General features: G+C 44.2%; 1 protein-coding gene across 1 annotated transcript; it reads right to left on the bottom strand.

Moving 5' to 3' along the window:
- Window positions 1–1,184: 1,184 nt before the first annotated feature.
- On the bottom strand, window positions 1,185–14,148 carry SFRP4 (secreted frizzled related protein 4). The gene is made up of 6 exons (XM_063123089.1): window positions 13,491–14,148; window positions 11,965–12,051; window positions 11,773–11,838; window positions 9,461–9,659; window positions 4,352–4,415; window positions 1,185–1,662 (listed from the first exon to the last, which is right to left on the bottom strand). The coding sequence occupies exons 1-6, from the start codon at window positions 14,146–14,148 to the stop codon at window positions 1,474–1,476; spliced, it is 1,263 nt and encodes a 420-aa protein (XP_062979159.1). The 3' UTR covers window positions 1,185–1,473.
- Window positions 14,149–18,536: the final 4,388 nt, after the last annotated feature.

The following is an 18,536-nucleotide window of genomic DNA, read 5'->3' as shown; positions in this document are numbered from 1 at the left end:
ATGAATGGCAGCATTCAAATCCTGCTGCATCAAATGAGATGAGGGTGCAGTTCAATAGCAGCTTCTTACACAGTGCTGTGGATATGTGCATGGTGGGGGTGAAGTGGGATGAGGCTGCTGCATTAAACAGACAGCAGAAAATCCTATACTTTCAGTTCTTTCTGCATGCTCCTCTGTATTGCAGCCAATTGCCCCGATCCAGTGAGAGTTTATTTGGCAAAGGAGGGCTGATGGATGAAAAGATTTGTCCTGCTTCCAAAAACTCCCCATTCATTTCAATTGAAAGATTCGATCCATGCATACAATGGAACGTGTTTGCTAATTGGCACCATCCATTGAAATGAGTAGGATGTCCCAAACGTGGAAGAGATCCATGAGCACCTCTCAACAGAATGGTGGATCTATGGATCAGAGCAATTATTTTTCTGATCATACTATTAGTAGCACTTAACATGTGCCAAACTAGTTCCAGAGATATCATCTCAATTTTTTAAACAATATTTCAAAACCACACAATGGAGTTGCTATTTGTCATGTTTTCAGTTAGACGTTTTTAATGGTTTCATTCTGTATTTTAGGAATCTCTGGCCTTAGCTAGACCTACGGTTTATCCCAGGATCGTCCTGGGGTCATCCCTGTTCATGTAAATGACACACAGGATATCCCGGAAGCAGACAATCCCGGGATAAACCTTAGGTCTAGCTAAGGCCTTAGTCTCTAATAAAGCTATATGTGGCAAACATGTAAGTATAATTTCTAAGCTTTCAATCTAGCTTGTTCGGTGTCTATTTGTTTGTAAGTACTGGTTTTCAGCAAATGTTTTAAAGTAAAATTATCTTGAAAGCCAGACCAAAGTAAACAAAAAATAAGTTTGATTTAGTATGGTTTTGCTACATAAACTCACACATGGTTCAGTGACAAAGAGTGAGAATGCATGTTTCCTCTCTTGACAAAGCAGCCTCAGCTACAGCTGCATGTGTTTAGCACATGGCATCCCTCTCCCAAACTCATCAGATTTCTGCACAACAACACAGGAAGGCTTGTCTTTGACTAGCATTGTTATGAGGAAGCACGATGAATTGCCAAAGAGTACTATTGCCCTACTCACCTGGAGAGGGACATAGTGACTGCCCCCCTTCTGGAACATATGTGCCAACCTTAGCATGTAGGCAAAATTCCACCACACATGCATTTAAATCACCCAATAGCCCATCCTGATGCTTATTGGTAAACTATGACCGGCTATGCTAAAATATATGCATAAACAATCGCTTTTCATCGGCCCACCTCACATTAGTGCAAAACTATATCTGTGGCTTAAAGTGAGGGGGGGGGAAGCAATCCATTAAAAGTAAATTACTGCAGATAATGGCTATTTGGAATATGGCAGTAAATGTTTATGTTGATGAGTTCAGGGATACACATACGCCACTCTGGCCAGCTTGTGACCTATCTCATGGGAAAATCTGTAACTCAGATTTTTTTGGAATTGACTTCTTTCTGGTCACTTCTGAGTTTATTGATCTTCTTGGCACCAGCCAGCACTGGGTTGGCATTCTTTGAGTTTTGCTTTAGTACCCCACTGCGACCGGAGTTTCGAGCATTCTGGTTTTTATTAGGGGCTGCTCGCAGCTTTTGTTCTTGGAGTCGCTGTTCCCATCTCTAGGAAGAAAAATGGTTTGGGGAAACAAAGCCGTTAGTGAAAAAAGAAGAAGAAAAGCTCAGATCGCAGCTAAACTGTAGGCTTTTCCATGATGTGAACGTTCAACTGGAAGTAGTGATGCAGCAATCTGACTTGAAGGATGGAACAAATTCTTCTCCTTCTCTCAGCCCCTGTCTTTACGCACCTGCACTTGCATTCCTTCCCGGCATCAGCACGAGAAGGAAGGCAAGTGTGAATTTTCCAGCCCTGAGCCTCTGGAAAAGTAAAATAAAACCAAACCTAACCCTCCCCCTTTTCATTTGATAATCTGTATCTGCGGAGCTGCGTAGAAACAAATAATAAAAATTAAAGCGGGGGGAGAAGGAATGAGGCAGCCAGAGGAGGACATGAGAGGGACTTGGACGGACCATGTCTCCTCTCTCTGGCTGCCTGTTCCTCCCCACCCACCCCCATTTCTTTTTATTTTTATTATCTATATCTATGGAGCTCCACAGATATAGAAAATAAAATGAAAAAAGTGGGGAAGAATGGCCCTGTTCCTATCCTCCCGCCCCCATTTTTATTTTTACCTTTCCACAGGCGCAGGGCCGCCCATAGCGACCAATCAGGGGGCGCCATGGGCTCCACTGCCAAAAGAGTTGGGGTAAGTGCCCGACTTTTTGGAGCGGAGTTTCCAGGGTTTGCCCCCGAATGGCTTCGCAATGGCGTCTGCGTCATGTAGATGACGTGCCACTACTGCGAAGCAACCCCAGGGCAAACCCTTAATGTAGATGTGCCCCCGATGCTGGCTCCTGGTTTTGAAGGGCCCTTGGCAAATCCTCCTCCACCTCCCTCAATGAGCCTACCTTCTAACCAGCACTGCTACCAAATGCTGCACTTCCTCTTCCTCCTCATCAATCAATCAATCAATCAATCATCAGTTTATTGTGCTAGCCGAAGGCCATGACAAATACATCCATAGAAAAGCATACAACTATAAAAGTACACAACCTTCCTCCTCATTCTTAGCACCTGTTTGCTTGCCAGGCAGACAGCCAATGGACAAATAGGCAGTGGCACCTACTGTTCCTCCTTCACACCACCACTGTTGTCTGGGCCAGAGCAAGAGGCAGGTGAACAAGCAGGTTGCAACGGTGAAGAAGAGGAGAGGCCCAACGGTCTCACGTCAGGAGAGCCCCTACTGGTGTGTGTGCCCTCGGCAGGTGCCTGACCATGCTGTACCTTGATGCCGCTATACAGATAGCCTCCAGTGAGAACTAGGCTCTCACTATAAGTGCCTAATTGCATGGAGGCCTGTTTTGCAGGATTTCCCCCCCCTTCTCCCCCTTTTTTAAGGAGGAGAAATGGAACAAACCAGGCCTCTACAAACTCTTCGTAGAGCCATACTAGAGTGGCCAAATAAAAAGAGAGCAGGGTTCCTGCAGCTTTAACTGTTGTGATGAAGAGGGAATTTCACCAGGTGCTGCATGCACACCTGCTGAAATTCCCTTTTTTACGCAACTGTTAAAGATAGAAGAGCCCTGTCCTCCTTTTCATATGGTCACCCTACGGTCAATCACACTCTTTCAGCACTGCTCCAGGATGACCACATTAACTGAGGCTCAGGTAATGGCCTTGGCAGTTCCTAGAAATACAGGGTCCAACCTGAACAAAAGCCAAACTGAACATCACATAGTACTTTAAATCTGTACCTAGCAGCTACGTATTTTTTTTCCCTGTTCATTTTTTTTAACTTTAGAGAAAGCAGAGGGGGCCTGCCTTACATTTTAAAACTTCCACATGTCCCTTTCATATAACCATCACAAATCTATATTATACCCACTTAACCTGAGAGAGAAAACAGCTATGTGTACTGCATGAAGTGCAGGAAATCATTATTTCTAAAAGCTGATCTCTCCAATCAAAGCAAGAATGAGCATCTCCGAGTTTTCTGGTAAGACATGCCCAAAGTGGTCTCAGAGGGAATTTCCAGCAAGATAAACAGTGGAATTCAAAAAAAAATAATAATCCCTGGAACAATTTGGAAAAGATTTTTATGAGCCTGCCAAGGAAGTGGTCATTGCAATACATTCCCCTTGAAATCCTGTGGTGAGGAAGGGATAAACCTTAGTGTTGTGTTCATATATGTGTTTATATACACAGACAGGGTTTATGTTAACGTACTGCTGAGTGTGGCTTCTTATACACATGTGCTTTATTGACTAGCCACAACAATAGCTGTACGCAGTAATGAAAATGGTTACACGTTTTGCCAAGAGCTCTCATAATGCTTTTTTCTGATACTCTAAACTCAGAAATGAATGTGGCTGCAACGTTTAATTGGAATTATCTAATGTTTTTCCAGGGCTTGTATCTCTCCATTCCTGCCCACTTTTGACTACTGACTGTAGGTGAGCACACTACAGAATAGGCCCTGTAACAGCAGCACGCAGAGGACCTCCTGCTGTTATCTCCAATCTGGGATTGGAGATAACAGTGGGGATGCCCTCCAAGAAGGTTCCTCCAGGGAATCAGACTTGGAGGCTAAGTCCCATCTGCTGGTGGAACCCTGGAAAGTTCCATGGGCTACATTGGGGTGCTCCACAGGATGGATCTAGCATGCATGCTGGAGGTTCTAAACTCGGGGAAAATCCATCACACCCTATACTAGAAGAGAAGGTATCCAGAAATGCCTGGAAATGCTCTTACCTTAAAACGTTTGCTTAAGGGATCCTTCCATTTTTCAACTGAGCACCCATCAAGAAGCATCAACCTGAAATTATTGAAGAATTGAAAGGGCACAAAAGAAAAATGGAGTTCATTTCCTAATTTCAGAATGCAACATAAAACAGGGGGTTCATTCCAGCCAGAAATCAGCCCTTCTACATTCCATTGATTTTAGTGAGGGAAATGTTGCTTCAAACATATGATGCTACCTTACACTCACTCACCTGAGAGTAAGTTCCACCTAGCTCAGTGGATAGAATTCAACTGTAAGTCTATTTCCCTGGATTCAATAGAACTTGAAGACTTTAAACTCTGGATGGCCCATGTCAATAAAGATTAATATCTAGAGCAATCTTTTGGTGGATGGAGGAGAGGATGAGATAGATAGGGTCTCCCTCACACTGCTGCAACATGCTCTGCATGTCCCCTTTCCCCCTCTACAACCATTGGAGGAGTGATAGCAATGACGGTTTCTGCCACTGCAACAAAGAACCCTCTATCAGCAGACCTCCTTCTCCACCTGTGAACTCCCTCCACCCATAGAAAGGGAGATTGCCATATCCAAAGTACCCCTGAGCTTCTCAAGGAGTTCAAGACTGCTCTCTTAATTTCCATTTATCAATATTCTCATCAACTAATGCAATGAAGACAAAAATGTAGGGTTAAATAAAATACTGGCATTTGTATAATTTACTGTTACAATATATGAATCTCTTTAGACCTCCATCAGAAGAGTCTTTTATTGCATGCTCACTCACAGATTTTCACGGGTCCCTCTCACAACGTTGTCTGCCTCACACGCATGTTCTGCCCCTTCTAGCCTTCTTCGCGCCACAAAAAAGCACCCCAGTAAGTCCAACTTAAAATAAAGATGGAAGTTGCCGCTGTCTCCTGCTGTGTGCAGGAGAAGCAGCACGATCAACATGGCCCAGAGAATGGGCCACGTGCAAGTTGTTTACTTCCTTTCAAAAGAGGGGCAAATGCACAGGCAGAGAAGCGACGGTAAACAAACGTGATGGTGTGATGATTTTCTTATTCTCTTAATGATTTCAGAATAATCTTATGATTATTCTATATCATATTGTATGTTATACCATTGATATATTAATACTAATTGTATATATTACTAGAATAATTGAAAATACTTTGCTTTCTTCTATGGATGGGTACCCACACCACCATCTATTCCAGATATAATATGGATTAATTTATCAAACATTGCCTGGAAACCAGAGAATTAGGTCTGTGTTGGGCTCTAGCATGAAACAACAATAATGGTATTATTTTGGAGATTCATTTTGGACTTGACTCTCCAAATAGCCTGGAGCCAGGTTTGAAATGATTCTCCAAAATCCAAGGATTTAGGTTTTGTAGCACTTGCCAACATCTCTACATTCTTCTAAACCACTTCTTTTTCTCCATTCTTGGCTGCTGCTGTACAGTAAAAGAGAGTTACCACAGTTTACAAAGTGTAAAGCAAAAACACTGGGCACAATCCAAAAAGATTTTATCCTTTACAAGGTCCATTTGGTTTGCATATTTCCTGTTGAGTTGGTCCATGTCCTGGACAGCATGAACTTGGTCTATGTGTGCATTGCTAACATGCCATTTCTCTCTCTGTATCTCTGTCTGTCTCTCTCTCTCTCTCTCCTAGCTGATATGCCTGGCGTTACTCGGGTCCATGAATAATGTTTATAACATTTATTTGATATATAATAAATTTCTGTGCAACTTATTCATCTTTCAGTTGGTTGGGTTTTTTTTAGTTTGGTTGCGTTAGTAAATTGTTTTGTAAGAATAAATGGAAAATTGTATTAATAAGAACTGTATTTTAAATTAGAGCTTCATGATAAACCACATTTTTTGTTTTACCTGAAAAGTCTACACCTCCATCATGGAGCAGCTGTCTAAACTTCAAAAACAATCAGGACACACAACACCCTTTCTACCAGCTAAAAAAGATGCAATCCTAAAAATATGTTTTCAAAATATATACAGCATTCCCCAGATATCTAAATAACATATAGTAGGGAAGCGGATCCAACATCTTAAAGTAGCAGGCTGGTGCTAGGCTTGTGAGTTAACCTTTAAACAAATTAAATTCATATCCCCCCTAGACCTGTGAGGTAAATTTAAAACAAATTAAATTAGTTTCCTCTCTCTCTCTCTCCCTCCCTCAACATCTGGCCAGGGCCATCTTGAAATTGTAGTCATGATTTTCCTTGTCCCCACAGAAAACAAAAACTACAACTCCCAGCATGCCTTTTGCCCAGAGCTGCAACCCCCTTCTGCTCCTGATGGGGCCTAGTAACTGAGACAGCCAACCCAGGCGCTCTCCTTTCAGGCCCAGGATAGTGAGCCACTTCCGGATGATGGCCACCATAAATCTTCCCTCCCACCCAAGGCTATTGAAACAGAAGAGTGAATGGAGGAATGACTGACAGCTAAGGCTAGAATGGAATGGTGGGTGGAGTTAGGGGCAGTTAGGGAAAGTTAGTGGGGGCCAAGTTAGGATTGAGAGATAGTGATGCCAGTACTACATCTCCCAGCATGCCTTTGGCGGCCCTCAGGTGCCCATGTCCTCCTCTCATGGCTGATACTGTTCCTTGACAGAGCATCCAGGAGTAGCATCACCAAGGAGTACACAAAGACATGTCTGGGTGATCAGCATTAAGGCAGTACCATATGTGGAAGTGGGTAAATATTTCCGGATATATGTGACACACACATACTTTCATGTATCTCTTAAAGGTAGAGATACATGAAAAGAAGACATCATGATCATCATCATTATTATTATTATTATTATTATTATTATTATTATTATTATTATTATTATTTTCTGCCCTGCAACATGTGCAACAGCCATCTCCAAATGTGTGTTGGATTCAGAACTGTATCAGACTGAGCATTTTATGATGACTTTTGCTATTACGGCCCTAGCTGAATGCAAGACTTCTACATCCTTTAATCCAAGACGGAGGCCCACAATATAATCATACAAGGGGAACTTGTGACAGAAACAAGAATGTGATAGAAACAAGAATGTGGTCTTTTCTTCAGCACTTTTCCAAGCAAGTGACCGTTACTTCTGACATTTTTAAAAGCCACTGTAACTCAAGCCCTGTTTACATATGGCCGAGTTCAATAGGAAACACAATATTTTTGTTTTTGCTCTCTTTTTCGAATCCTTTGACAAAACATATAAAATGAAAACCTCAATGACCTTTAAAAAAACATCATGGGCAAACTTGTTCCATGAAATATGGAGCTCCTTCTCATCTTTTCCCCATTCCCTAGCTTAATTCTGAAAGCCTTCATACAAATGTATTGACATTTTACAATAGCTCAAGGTTCACCACTATCATGTTTCATATACATATTCCTGCTATTGTCCCTCACATTGTAGAATCAAAAGTTAGGCATTCAACCTTTGCTTAAGTTTTTTTTTTTAACCCATCTTTTCTGCCTTCCTTCCAGACCCAATTTTCATTCCTCTCCTTTTCAAAAACATAATGCATTTATCTATGGATATAAAAGGTCAGATTTATCACCATCCCCTACTATAGTAATAAAACAGGATATGTGTCTGTCTGTCCATTGGCATCATAGCACCAAGACTGTGAAACCTAGGCATCTGAAACTTGGCATGCATACTAAGAGGACCCTAGAATTGTGTACCTCAGGATTATTTTGTTTTATAAATGCATTAACTAGTGGTAATTAATTTAATTGTGTCCATGTGGTTGAAGCCTACAATAACATCCTTAGGCACTAGGGGAGAATTCACTAACCAGCATATAGCTTTGCAGTCCATAACATTTGAAGACAGGGAAGATTAGTAGGCTGAGGGACAGAGTTCTATGACTGGCCTCTTCCCCCTGCTGTGGGACAGCCCCTTCCCACAGGCTTTCAGGAGAAGGGGGTGGACAGACCCCTCCCACAGGGAGCTATAGCAGTGCACCATGGGTAAAGTCATGCTTAGGGCTGCCAGCTGGCATGGCTTTATTCAGATGGAGCAAGCATAATGTATCCGATTCTACAAATGTGTAAGTTTGAATAATGGCTCCACTCTATCAAATGAAAGGCTATTCCAATCCTAGTGGACCCGGGTCAGTTCGATCATCTTATATAACAATATGGTAGTGTAAGGCTTATCACTCAAGATCTACCAGACTCACTTTTCTCATTTTTGTTTTAAACTGACGTTTGAGCAGTGTAGACATGCAGAGAATTTTGAAACTTCAAAAAAGTTCAAAGCTCAAGCTTTAATAGCCAAACAGTATGTTTACAAAAAAAACAACGGAATGAGGACGGAGCACGTTCAGTGAGCATGGAATACTGACTGACTGTTGTGGGGAGGGGGGTTGAAAACTAGGAGGGAGGGGGAATGGAGTGGAGCATTTCACACTGCAACATTTTGTTGCGGGCCCCACTTGTATACACTAACAGCAATCTCAATTCTCAGAGTGCTGTTGTTTGTACAGCCAAAACATCACCCTTTATGCACAACAAGTGGGAGGTATCAGCATGCTCAAGGGATTTTGCAGAAGTACAGCTAGGTTTGCAGAATAGTATCCCTGTGGGGATGGGGTGTGTGTGAAAACCCCCAAACCAATGAGGACTGAGCATGCTCAGTTACAGCAGAATGTTGGCTGGCTGCTTGAGAATGGAATGGAGTGTCCTGAACAGGAGAATTCCACATGGAAGCATTTTGTTGCACTTCTTACTACGAATATTTCTACCCAGCCTTCTTTCCATGGAGTTCAGGGCAGCAGGTGACAGCCCTGATGGGCAGGATAACCTGAGCAATAGTGACTGACTCAAAGGAACCCACTGAACTTCATGGTTGAGCAGAGATTTGAACCCAAGACTTCTCAGCCCAGCACTCAAGTCATTACACCACTCCAGCTCTCATGGAGCTGCCCTGCCTTCAGCAGCATCCCCATTCACTTCAGTGGATGGCAGCAGCTCCATGCACGCAATGGGTGCAGTTGCATGTGCTCACCAGGGGACGATATTGCGACTATAAAACAATATTGCAAATATGAAACCCGAATGCATTTTTCTTGTTATCTTCTCACTGCCTACCTTGAGCGCCACTCATAACACATAATGAGGACGTCTTGGTTCGGTAGAAGAGGTGGGCATTGGCAGGAAGAATTAGTATACAGAGGAACCAGAGAACGGGGAACCGGAGTTGATGATTTCAATACGTCTTTCACGTCCACCATGGTGGTTATTTCACTGCAGCTTCCTCTCTCCAAGCTCTTTACTTTAGCGTGAATAACTGCAACATATAAAGTAAGGGTGGATGGAGAATCCCATGTGAGTAAAGGCTTTGAAAAACAAACAGCCTAATACTGGAGAAGTCTCAGGGAGTTCCACTGCATAGCACATTGACCAGGGCTGGGCTAGGCAACCGGTGCCCTCCAGATGAGGCCCCTAAATGTTTACAAGGTAAGTCAAGGTTTGTGTATTTAGATTTGCTTCCTTGCTAACACTAAATGTACTGTTAAGCATCTTTGGGGACTGAGGCTGCACACCTATACATGCTTACCTGAGTATTAGTCCCATTGAACTCAGTAAGCACTGAGCAAACATGTATAGAACTGCAGTCTAAAAAGTGTCATATGAGTGGGAATAATAAATAATATTATTTTGGTCGCAGCCTTGTCAATCCAATCTTTTAATATATAGAAATAAAATACATCTGCTTTCTCATCCCATTCCTGACCCTTCTCCTCCTGTATTCATGCAAAGATAGTTAACCTGCAGGCAACTTTGCTTCTTGCACTTCTGTAAAAAAAAAAACCTGGATGTTTTGGATATTGTGCCAAATAACAAATATTTTAAAAGTTGGATTATAATGGGTTGGCTCCAGACTGAGTCATGCTTAGAGTAGACCCATTAAATCTCTGCGACAAGTTAGGCATGTCTAATTTAAGTCCCATTAATTTCAATCGGGTTAGTCTAAGCTTAACTAAATCTGGATCCAACTCAATGTTCATTCAGCACTAAAACACATCTGGACAAACACGCTAACACATACCCCACCATCAACAGAACATTAACCCTAAACTATAGTGACCATATGAAAACGAGGACAGGGCTCTTTTATCTTTAGCAGTAGGATAGAAAAGGGAATTTCCGCAGGTGTCACTTGTATGCATGTTTACCATACATGCAGCATCTGGTGAAATTCCCTCTTCATCACAACAGTTAAAGCTGCAGGAGCTATACTAGAGTGACCAGATACAAAAGAGGGCAGGGCTCCTGCAACTATTGTGATGAGGGAATTTCACCAGGTGCTGCATGTGTACAAAGGACACCTGCTGAAATCCCTTTTTCTACACAATTGTTAAAGGTACAGGAGCCCTGTCCTCCTTTCTACATTGTCACCCTACCTAAACACACTTTACTTAGAAGTAAGTCAGCTGACTTTAACAGAGTTCACTTCTACTCATACAGGATCATATCTAGATGTAAGATATATGTTTATATGGGAAGAAGGGGGTGTAATCCAAAGAAATGTAGAATGCCTAAGGCTGCAATTCTATGCAACTTACTGGGAGTAACCTCCATTGAATCCACTGGGATTTATTTCTGAGTAAATATGCATAGGATTTGGATACACACGTGCAATCCTATGGCTACTTATTAGACAGCTAGCCCCATTGAAATAATACTTTCAAGTAAACTTAGTTGTGCTTCATGTGTAACTCTTAATGGCACTTATGTCCTGCATTTACATCCTGAGAAGTAAATACCATTGCATTCAATGGAACTTCCTCCCAAGGAGGTGTGCATCCATTCCAGCCCCAAATATTCATTTATGCACTTTTAAACACATCAGTGCCATTGACACATAGCTACTGTTATTTTTTTCAGGCATAGAGCCATTCTCTGAGTTGAAACATTTAGTCTTAGTTGATGAGTTCCCATTTTTTAAGGGAAGTTCGGACATCATTATCGATCATTCATGTTTATTCACAAGCACATTATTACATATTTTGTTCTAAAAAATAAATAACTTATTTTATTCTTCTCTCCTTCCCGTCCCCCCCCCCCCCAAAGTACATCGGTCTAGTAAGTATCAAAACTAGTTATAGCGAGTTATGATGTGGGAAAAGAAAACCCAAATTCGGGAGGAAGGAAACGAATATCTAAGAACGCCCAATTTCTTTTGGTATTCGGTTTTATTCCTCAACCTGTCTAGCTGGATAATTAACAGGTCATATTTCATCGCGTTGTTCCCCGCAACACGAAAGGAGGAGGGGAAAAATATATAGAACGATCGTGATCATGAAAAGATCCCCGCCACAAGAAGGGATGGAGGAGAGCAGCTTAAATTGCAGCTCATTCGGTTGAAAACCCCACAAAGATGTTACTGGCCGGCTTACCGTAAGTGTAGTTTTTGTTCAGGTACGTCGCCAGCGTGGGCTTGACTTTCTTACACTTGCAGCGATCTTGGTCGGGAAAAGAAAAAGGAGAGAGAAGAAAAAGTCGACATTACGGATGTCGTCGGCAGGATTCGTTTTCGGCGGCCCCCGCGCCGCGCCGCGCCGCGCCCGTGGGGGATTGGGGCAACTCACCGTGGGCCAGGGGCTTGTTGCATTCGGAAAGCAGCGGTCGTTCGTGGACCATCACGTCGTCGGACAAATCGATCCACTTCACATCTTCTTAACGAGATAACCAGGCACACGAAAAAGGAATGTTCAGTATTAGATCGGGATGAAGGGAGAAGGGGGGGGGAGACATATAAAATACCCTTCTTCTCCCCCCTCTCCATCCATATATATATATATATATATATATATATATATATATATATATGATTATATATAAGAAGGGAAAGTGGATTTTATATGTATCTCTTCTCCCTTCATATATATATATATATATATATATATATATATATATATATATTACACACACACACACACTCCTCTTTCCCCTTCTATATATAATAATATTTTTTAAAATGCCCTACCCCTTCTATGTATAATCATATATATGATTTTTGTGTGTGTCCTGGAGATTGGCCTCTCTTCTGGCACCAGGCACAAGTCCAGGGAAACCTCAATGATCAGCTTTAAAATGCACACAGATGTACAGCAGCCCACATGGACTGACTCAGAAGTCAATCCGATTGCGTTCCGTGGAATTTACTCCTTCACGCAAATTACACGCGCATAGGATCGCGGCCGTAGTTACTTCCAAGGCGGCGAACTCGGCGCAGGCACGCTCCAGGAGCTCTCTGGTTTAAACCAAACGGATTTATCCAGCGCTTTCTCAAAGCGAACGGAGTTCCGCCTTCCAGCCCAGACCTCCGTGCCGCCCAGGTCGTGGTGGACCCGGTCGAAGCATTAGCAGGACGTGATTTAGGTTGTAAATCTCCTACGGGCAGCAAGGATCCTGCCATTCTTGTTCCTCGCAGTGGGGCTTGCTGCCGAGTCAAGACGCCGAGGATCGGGTTGAAAAGCGAAGCAAAGAATTTGCAAAGAAAGTCCCACTGAAACCAGCAGGACTCACTTCCCAGGGCAAAATGGTGGGATCGGGATGCTTGTTGTTGTTGTTGTTGTTATTATTATTAATAATAATAATAATAATAATAATATATTAATGCATTGTTAATTCATTAATTTGCTGTTGCTGCTGCAATGTCCTGGGTGATCCATATGGAACTCTTTGGCAGTGCAATCTTATCAAAGCCTACTTAGAAGTAAGCCCAATGGAGCTTACTTCCAGGTAAGTGGAAATGTGATGGCAACTTACGATGGATGGTCTTCGTTGTTGTTGTTACATTTATATACCACCCTTCCCCCAATTGCAAAGAACCCAGGGCAGCTGACATGGCCCTTCTCTTCGTTTTATCCCCACAACAGCCCTGTGAGGGAGGTTGGGCTGAGAGTGCGTTGCTGGCCCCAAGTCACCCAGCGCGCCTCCTGGCCGAGTGGGGACTCGAACTCGGGTCTCCGCAACTCCCAGTCCAGCAACTCCTCCGCCACACTGGATCCCATGGTTGGATCCCATGGCTGGGACTCCCAGCGGCGCCTCTCTTCCTCCGCTCCAATCCGGCCGCCCCCCCGTCCCCGCGTCCGGGTCTCCCCTGTCTCACCTTCGGGCAGGTCGGTGACGATGGCCTCGGGGGAGATGCAGACGCCGCGGTCGTAGACGGGCAGGTCGTGGCAGGAGAGGCCCTCGGGCCAGCTGTGGTTGTACCGCTTCATGAGGGGCTCGCAGCCGTCGCGGGCCCGCTGGCACAGCGCCTTGCAGGGCTTGATGGGGTCGTGGAGGAACTCCACGGTGCAGATGGGGGCGTACATGGCGCACAGGAAGAAGCTGAGCACCGGGCTGCAGCCGATGTCCACCAGCTCCTGGTACTGCTCGATGGCCAGCACCGCGTTCTCCTGGGTGCTGTGGTGCAGGTGGTTGGGCATGCGGGTCATGTTCCAGGGCATGTGGCGGCACATGGGGATGCGCACCGGCTCGCAGGGGGAGCCCGGCAGCCCCGCGGCGGCCCGCAGGAACCACAGCGAGAGCCACGCCAGGCGGCTCGGCGTCTCCATGCTGGGCTCGGCGCGCCGGTGGGGCTCGCGGGTCTCGGAGATGGGCCGCACGCCTCGCCGCCCTTCGGCCGGAGGAGGAGGAGGAGGAGGAGGAGGAGGAAGAGCCCCGCGCTCCTGCCTGCTTGCCGCTGCCAGGTGCTCTCGGCGGCGGAGAACCTCCTGCTTGGGCTCGAGAGGTCGGTGGGACCACGGGCTTGGTGGGACCATATTTATAATCGGTGCCACCAATGACGTGGGGACGGGGATCGCTCTCCTTTGGCAGCGCCGCGCGTTGCTCGGGGCTGGGAGGTGGGCTGCAGCGGGTGGGCGGGTGTGTGTGTTTCTTCGAAAGCACGCACGTTGACATCACCTCGACTCGGTTTAATCCCGAGAGGGGACAGCATCATCATCGCTGGCTACACATTTCTCGCCGTGTGAGCCTCAAAGCTACAAATTTCCTTTCCCCCCAGCGAGCGGTTTGATGCGTGCAATAAATTCTTGAATGAGATTTGGAGAAAGAGAGGAGGGAAAGGGGGGTGTAAGTGTGCGGCAATTGACTTTTTCCGTCTGCTTTATGGCTGCAAGCTCAGACGCAGGTTTCAAAGAGGTTACGGGGCAGCCCGTCACGGAGTCCAACAAGGAGAATACCCTTTTAGCTAGACCTAACTTTCTCATCCAATCCCTCTCTTGGAAGCATTAACTTTTCCAACCTTTCCCTGTCTTTCGAAATGCTGCCGTTTTTTTACGTCACCTATAGGAACAGTAACTATAGCGCAATGTGTGCGTGTATTTAATGGTATCACATATGCCCACAAGGATCCCTACATAAATTAAACACCGCTGAACACATTTTTTTTTAAAAAAAACTGAAGTAAATCCAGCGGTTTTCAGTCAGTGCTCTTAAGATGTCAGCTTCCCCGCAAACTGGGGGACTCCTTCTTTTGAGTAGGATGGGGTTGTTAGCTGGAAGAAGGGCAGTGTATCCAGAGAGCAATCTCCACTCGTGATAAACGATCTCTCTGCAACTTTGTGGATGGGAGGTAAGCCCTCCTCAGCTTAGTCAAATACACACAGTACTACATACACCCAGTCTTCCTCAAACTGGCACCTTCCAGATGTGTTGGACTACAACTCCCAGCATCCCCAGTCAGCATGTTGGAAGTTGTAGTCCAATACATCTGAAAGGTCCCAGGTTGAGGAACACTGCTTCGGGGAGTCCACAGGGATGGATCAACAATGTAACATATAAGGGTAGTCCTTCTCCACCAGCACCATTTCAAACCCCATCGCCTTGGCTAGTTTCTAAAGCTCATGGTTCAGGTCTGCCCTTAAACTGGAGATGCCAGAGACTGAACCCTGGGAGCTCCTACATGCAGAGCACAGGCTCTGAATTATAGATCCTCCTTTGCTAATATACTCATCCATACGTGAGGGTAGGATGTTGCACAGGTGCCCAAACTCTAACTATAAAATCATCTTCTTTTCCTGTCATCTGGAAAGGCTTAGTTATACTTCCTTTGCTCCAGAATCAGCATGGTTGTGTACTTCCTCAGAGCTTAAATAGGGCCTGTGCACTGACAGTGACTTTTCAGAGAAGTGAAGGTGGTATTGTAGAGCTGTATTGTGGACCACTGTGCATATAATTCATGATCACTAGTAAAAGCAATATTGCAGATTTCTGTAATATTTTATGGATGTGAGCATGACTTTCTCTCCCAGGTACCCATATCACTGATTATGAGTATAGCATTCCTCATTCACCCATGAAGGACGTAAGAACTGCCTTCCTGAATCACACGAAGATCCAGGTAGCCCAGATTTTTTTCCCGAGCTCTGGGCAGCAAGGTGCTTCCAGGAAGATCACAAGTGGCACATAAAAGCAATAGCCCTCCCCAACATTTAGCACTTAGAGGTATACTGCCTCTAAACATGGAAGCTTCAGTTCAGCTTTGACTTAACAGCTGTTGATAGACCTGTCCACCATCGAAGTTAGTAGACATCAGTCACTGCATCCTGTGGCAAAGAATTCCATGTGTTAATAATGGCATTATGTGAAGAAGTATCCACTGTTAATTTAATGCAACCCTTCAGGAAGGGGAAAATATATTAGGGTCCCTGATAGATATGTTTTGGTATTACTTCAAGTAAGTACTTGGGGAAAGGAGAAACAACTCTCACCATCTCATTGCTGGACTAGATTGGGAGGGGTACAGCTGTCACTTCTCCCCCACTTATTCCAAGAACATGTTCTTGTTTTCTAGCACCCACTTTTAACACTGTGCATCAGACCAGTCCTTAGCTTCCTGGGCCAGAATCCAACTATTGCCTCTTCCTTGCTCACACTCTTCTCCACACAGCATATACACAAACCTGACCATCCAATGGCTAGAGAATGGAGTAGAGGAAATGACATTTCCAAGATGGTACTGTACTCATGTGCACACACATCCCAGAGTAGATTCATGGGCACAGGACACCATCTGAAAGACGTCATTCTTCCTCCATTATGGACAGCTTTTCAGTGAAAGTCTCTGAAAAGCTCTCTGTGTCAGCAGAGAAAGCACTCAAAGTTCCAAGATGGCACCATACATCAACAGGTTTGGCATAATTCAGACAGGAGCCGTGTTTGGCAAAATCAGTCCCTATAACTGCACTATTACCAAGAAATAGAGGTCCAAAATGGAAAAGAAGGAAACATGGCTACTTTAAGCAACCAACTATTTTATTTTCTCTCTGGAAATAATGTTGATTTTATACCTATAGTGATGCAGCTGCATAGTGAAAGGAGATCTATTTGAAGGCACATATCATTATATCTGCTAAATGTGTCCATTGTAGATGATGAAATATATCAAGAAGGCACACATATATTTGTTTACTAGAACAGTACTCAGATCCTACATGCATTTGCAATTACTACTGCGATCCTATGCAGATCTACTCAAAAGTATGTCCCATTGAGTTCAATGGGGCTTACTCCCAGGAAAGTGGATATAGGAGTGCAGCTTTGGACTCAGGGGAATAAGCTCATTTCCAAGTAAATGGGTTTGACAAGGTGCTATTATTCTTTACTGTGTTATCTGTACAGCACCATGTACATTGATGGTGCTATATAAATAATAATAATAATAATAATAATAATAATAATAATAATAATAATAATAATTTGTACTTTCCAAGAGTAATTCTGTTGGTGGAAGGAAGAGTACTCTAATAGTAGTTATACACGTAGGAGTGGTAGACTAAATTGCGATCCCAACCGTAAACATACTGGATTGGATCTAGACAAAGTTAGCCAAACTTAGGTCCCACTAAAATTAATGGAACACATTCGTAATGAATTAAGTCCCTTTGATTTTAGTGGGAGCTAAATTCAGGTAAATTAAGTCTGGATCCAACCTATTTATGAAAACCTCCTTGGAGATTAATTCCAAGAAAATTTGTCTAGGATCAGGGTGTTATTTTAGCTTCACAGGTAGCAAGAATAACTAGGATCCCAAGTTTATATAGGTGGGTGAGCAACCAATTCCAATAGTTTTGTTTTGATTCTGTAACATAAGATTTCCAGATTATGGGTTGAATCGAGACTTAGTGATATTTATAATAGACCCACTGAAATCAATGGGTGTTCAGACAACATGCTAAGCCATGGTTAGGTTGCTAACCCTTTTGCAGTAAATAGTTGGTGAGCGTGTTTAAACCATGGTTATACACCCACCATGGTTAGCAATAGTTTACACAACACATTAAGCCATAATGTTTAGCTCAAAATGCTTAAGCACTGTGGCTTAGTGTGTCATCTGACCAGGGTCAATGGGACATTAGTCATGTCTAACTTTAGCTTGGTGGATCTGCTCTAAGTACGACGAAGTCTGGATCCAGGCTTCTGTGATAGTTTGGATTTTCTAATTCACATTTTAGTTAAGCACTAAAAACACCAAACCAAATACAAAATACCGTATGAGAAGAAGGCATTTCAATGTGCCTAATATTACGTATTAAATATGTGTTCGTTTAGCTGGTAACAATGAGCTCCTATCCACACAAATCACATCCACAGCTAGGCAATACCTTTATTAGAACCAACCAAAATCCCACCATTTGGGAGTTCGTCCTAAGAAGGGGATGCCTCAACTGTGGTTTTTTGGGATTCTTTTTCTCATGGACCAGCAGGGCGATCTATATGATGCTTCTTCCCTATAGTACTGGCACCTTCGAGGCATTCTTACGTTACGCCGCCATCCAGAACGGCAATTAATAGACACGCAGAAACGTTTGGCTGCCATCCTGATCAGAGAAAGGAAATGGAATGGGTCTCATCTAACATCTCTCTTTGCCCTGCGCAGAGGAAGCCGAGAGCTTGTTGGGTAAATGCTCGATGCCCATTTTAGACGCCACGGGCTCCCTCTGCAGTTCGGCCGCGGCCGCCCGTCACGGCTCGGCAGCACCAGAGCGCGTCTCGCTCCCTCTCTGCAGCCGTGCAAAACCTGCTGCCGGCCGTTCTCCGCCCTGCCTGCGGCCAGAGACCAGCAGCCCCGCCGACAGGAGGAAGGGGCTCAGAGAGCGACCCCGCGAGGCGGCTTTCCCGCTCATTGTGATCTGCCGCTTGGCAGGGC

The sequence above is a fragment of the Elgaria multicarinata genome, chromosome 1, assembly GCF_023053635.1.
Source record: "Elgaria multicarinata webbii isolate HBS135686 ecotype San Diego chromosome 1, rElgMul1.1.pri, whole genome shotgun sequence".
In the NCBI taxonomy this organism is placed as follows: Eukaryota; Metazoa; Chordata; class Lepidosauria; order Squamata; family Anguidae; genus Elgaria; species Elgaria multicarinata.
This window is presented reverse-complemented; position numbering and strand designations above follow the sequence as displayed.

Bases quoted from the DNA above. Each gene is read 5' to 3' on its own strand.
- SFRP4 (XM_063123089.1), bottom strand. From the start codon at position 14,148: ATGGTCCCACCAAGCCCGTGGTCCCACCGACCTCTCGAGCCCAAGCAG. The intron at 12,052-13,490 runs GTGAGACAGGGG...TATCTCGTTAAG, and splicing joins CGTCACCGACCTGCCCGAAG to AAGATGTGAAGTGGATCGAT. The intron at 1,663-4,351 runs GTAAGAGCATTT...TTTTCTTCCTAG, and splicing joins CCTTAAGCAAACGTTTTAAG to AGATGGGAACAGCGACTCCA.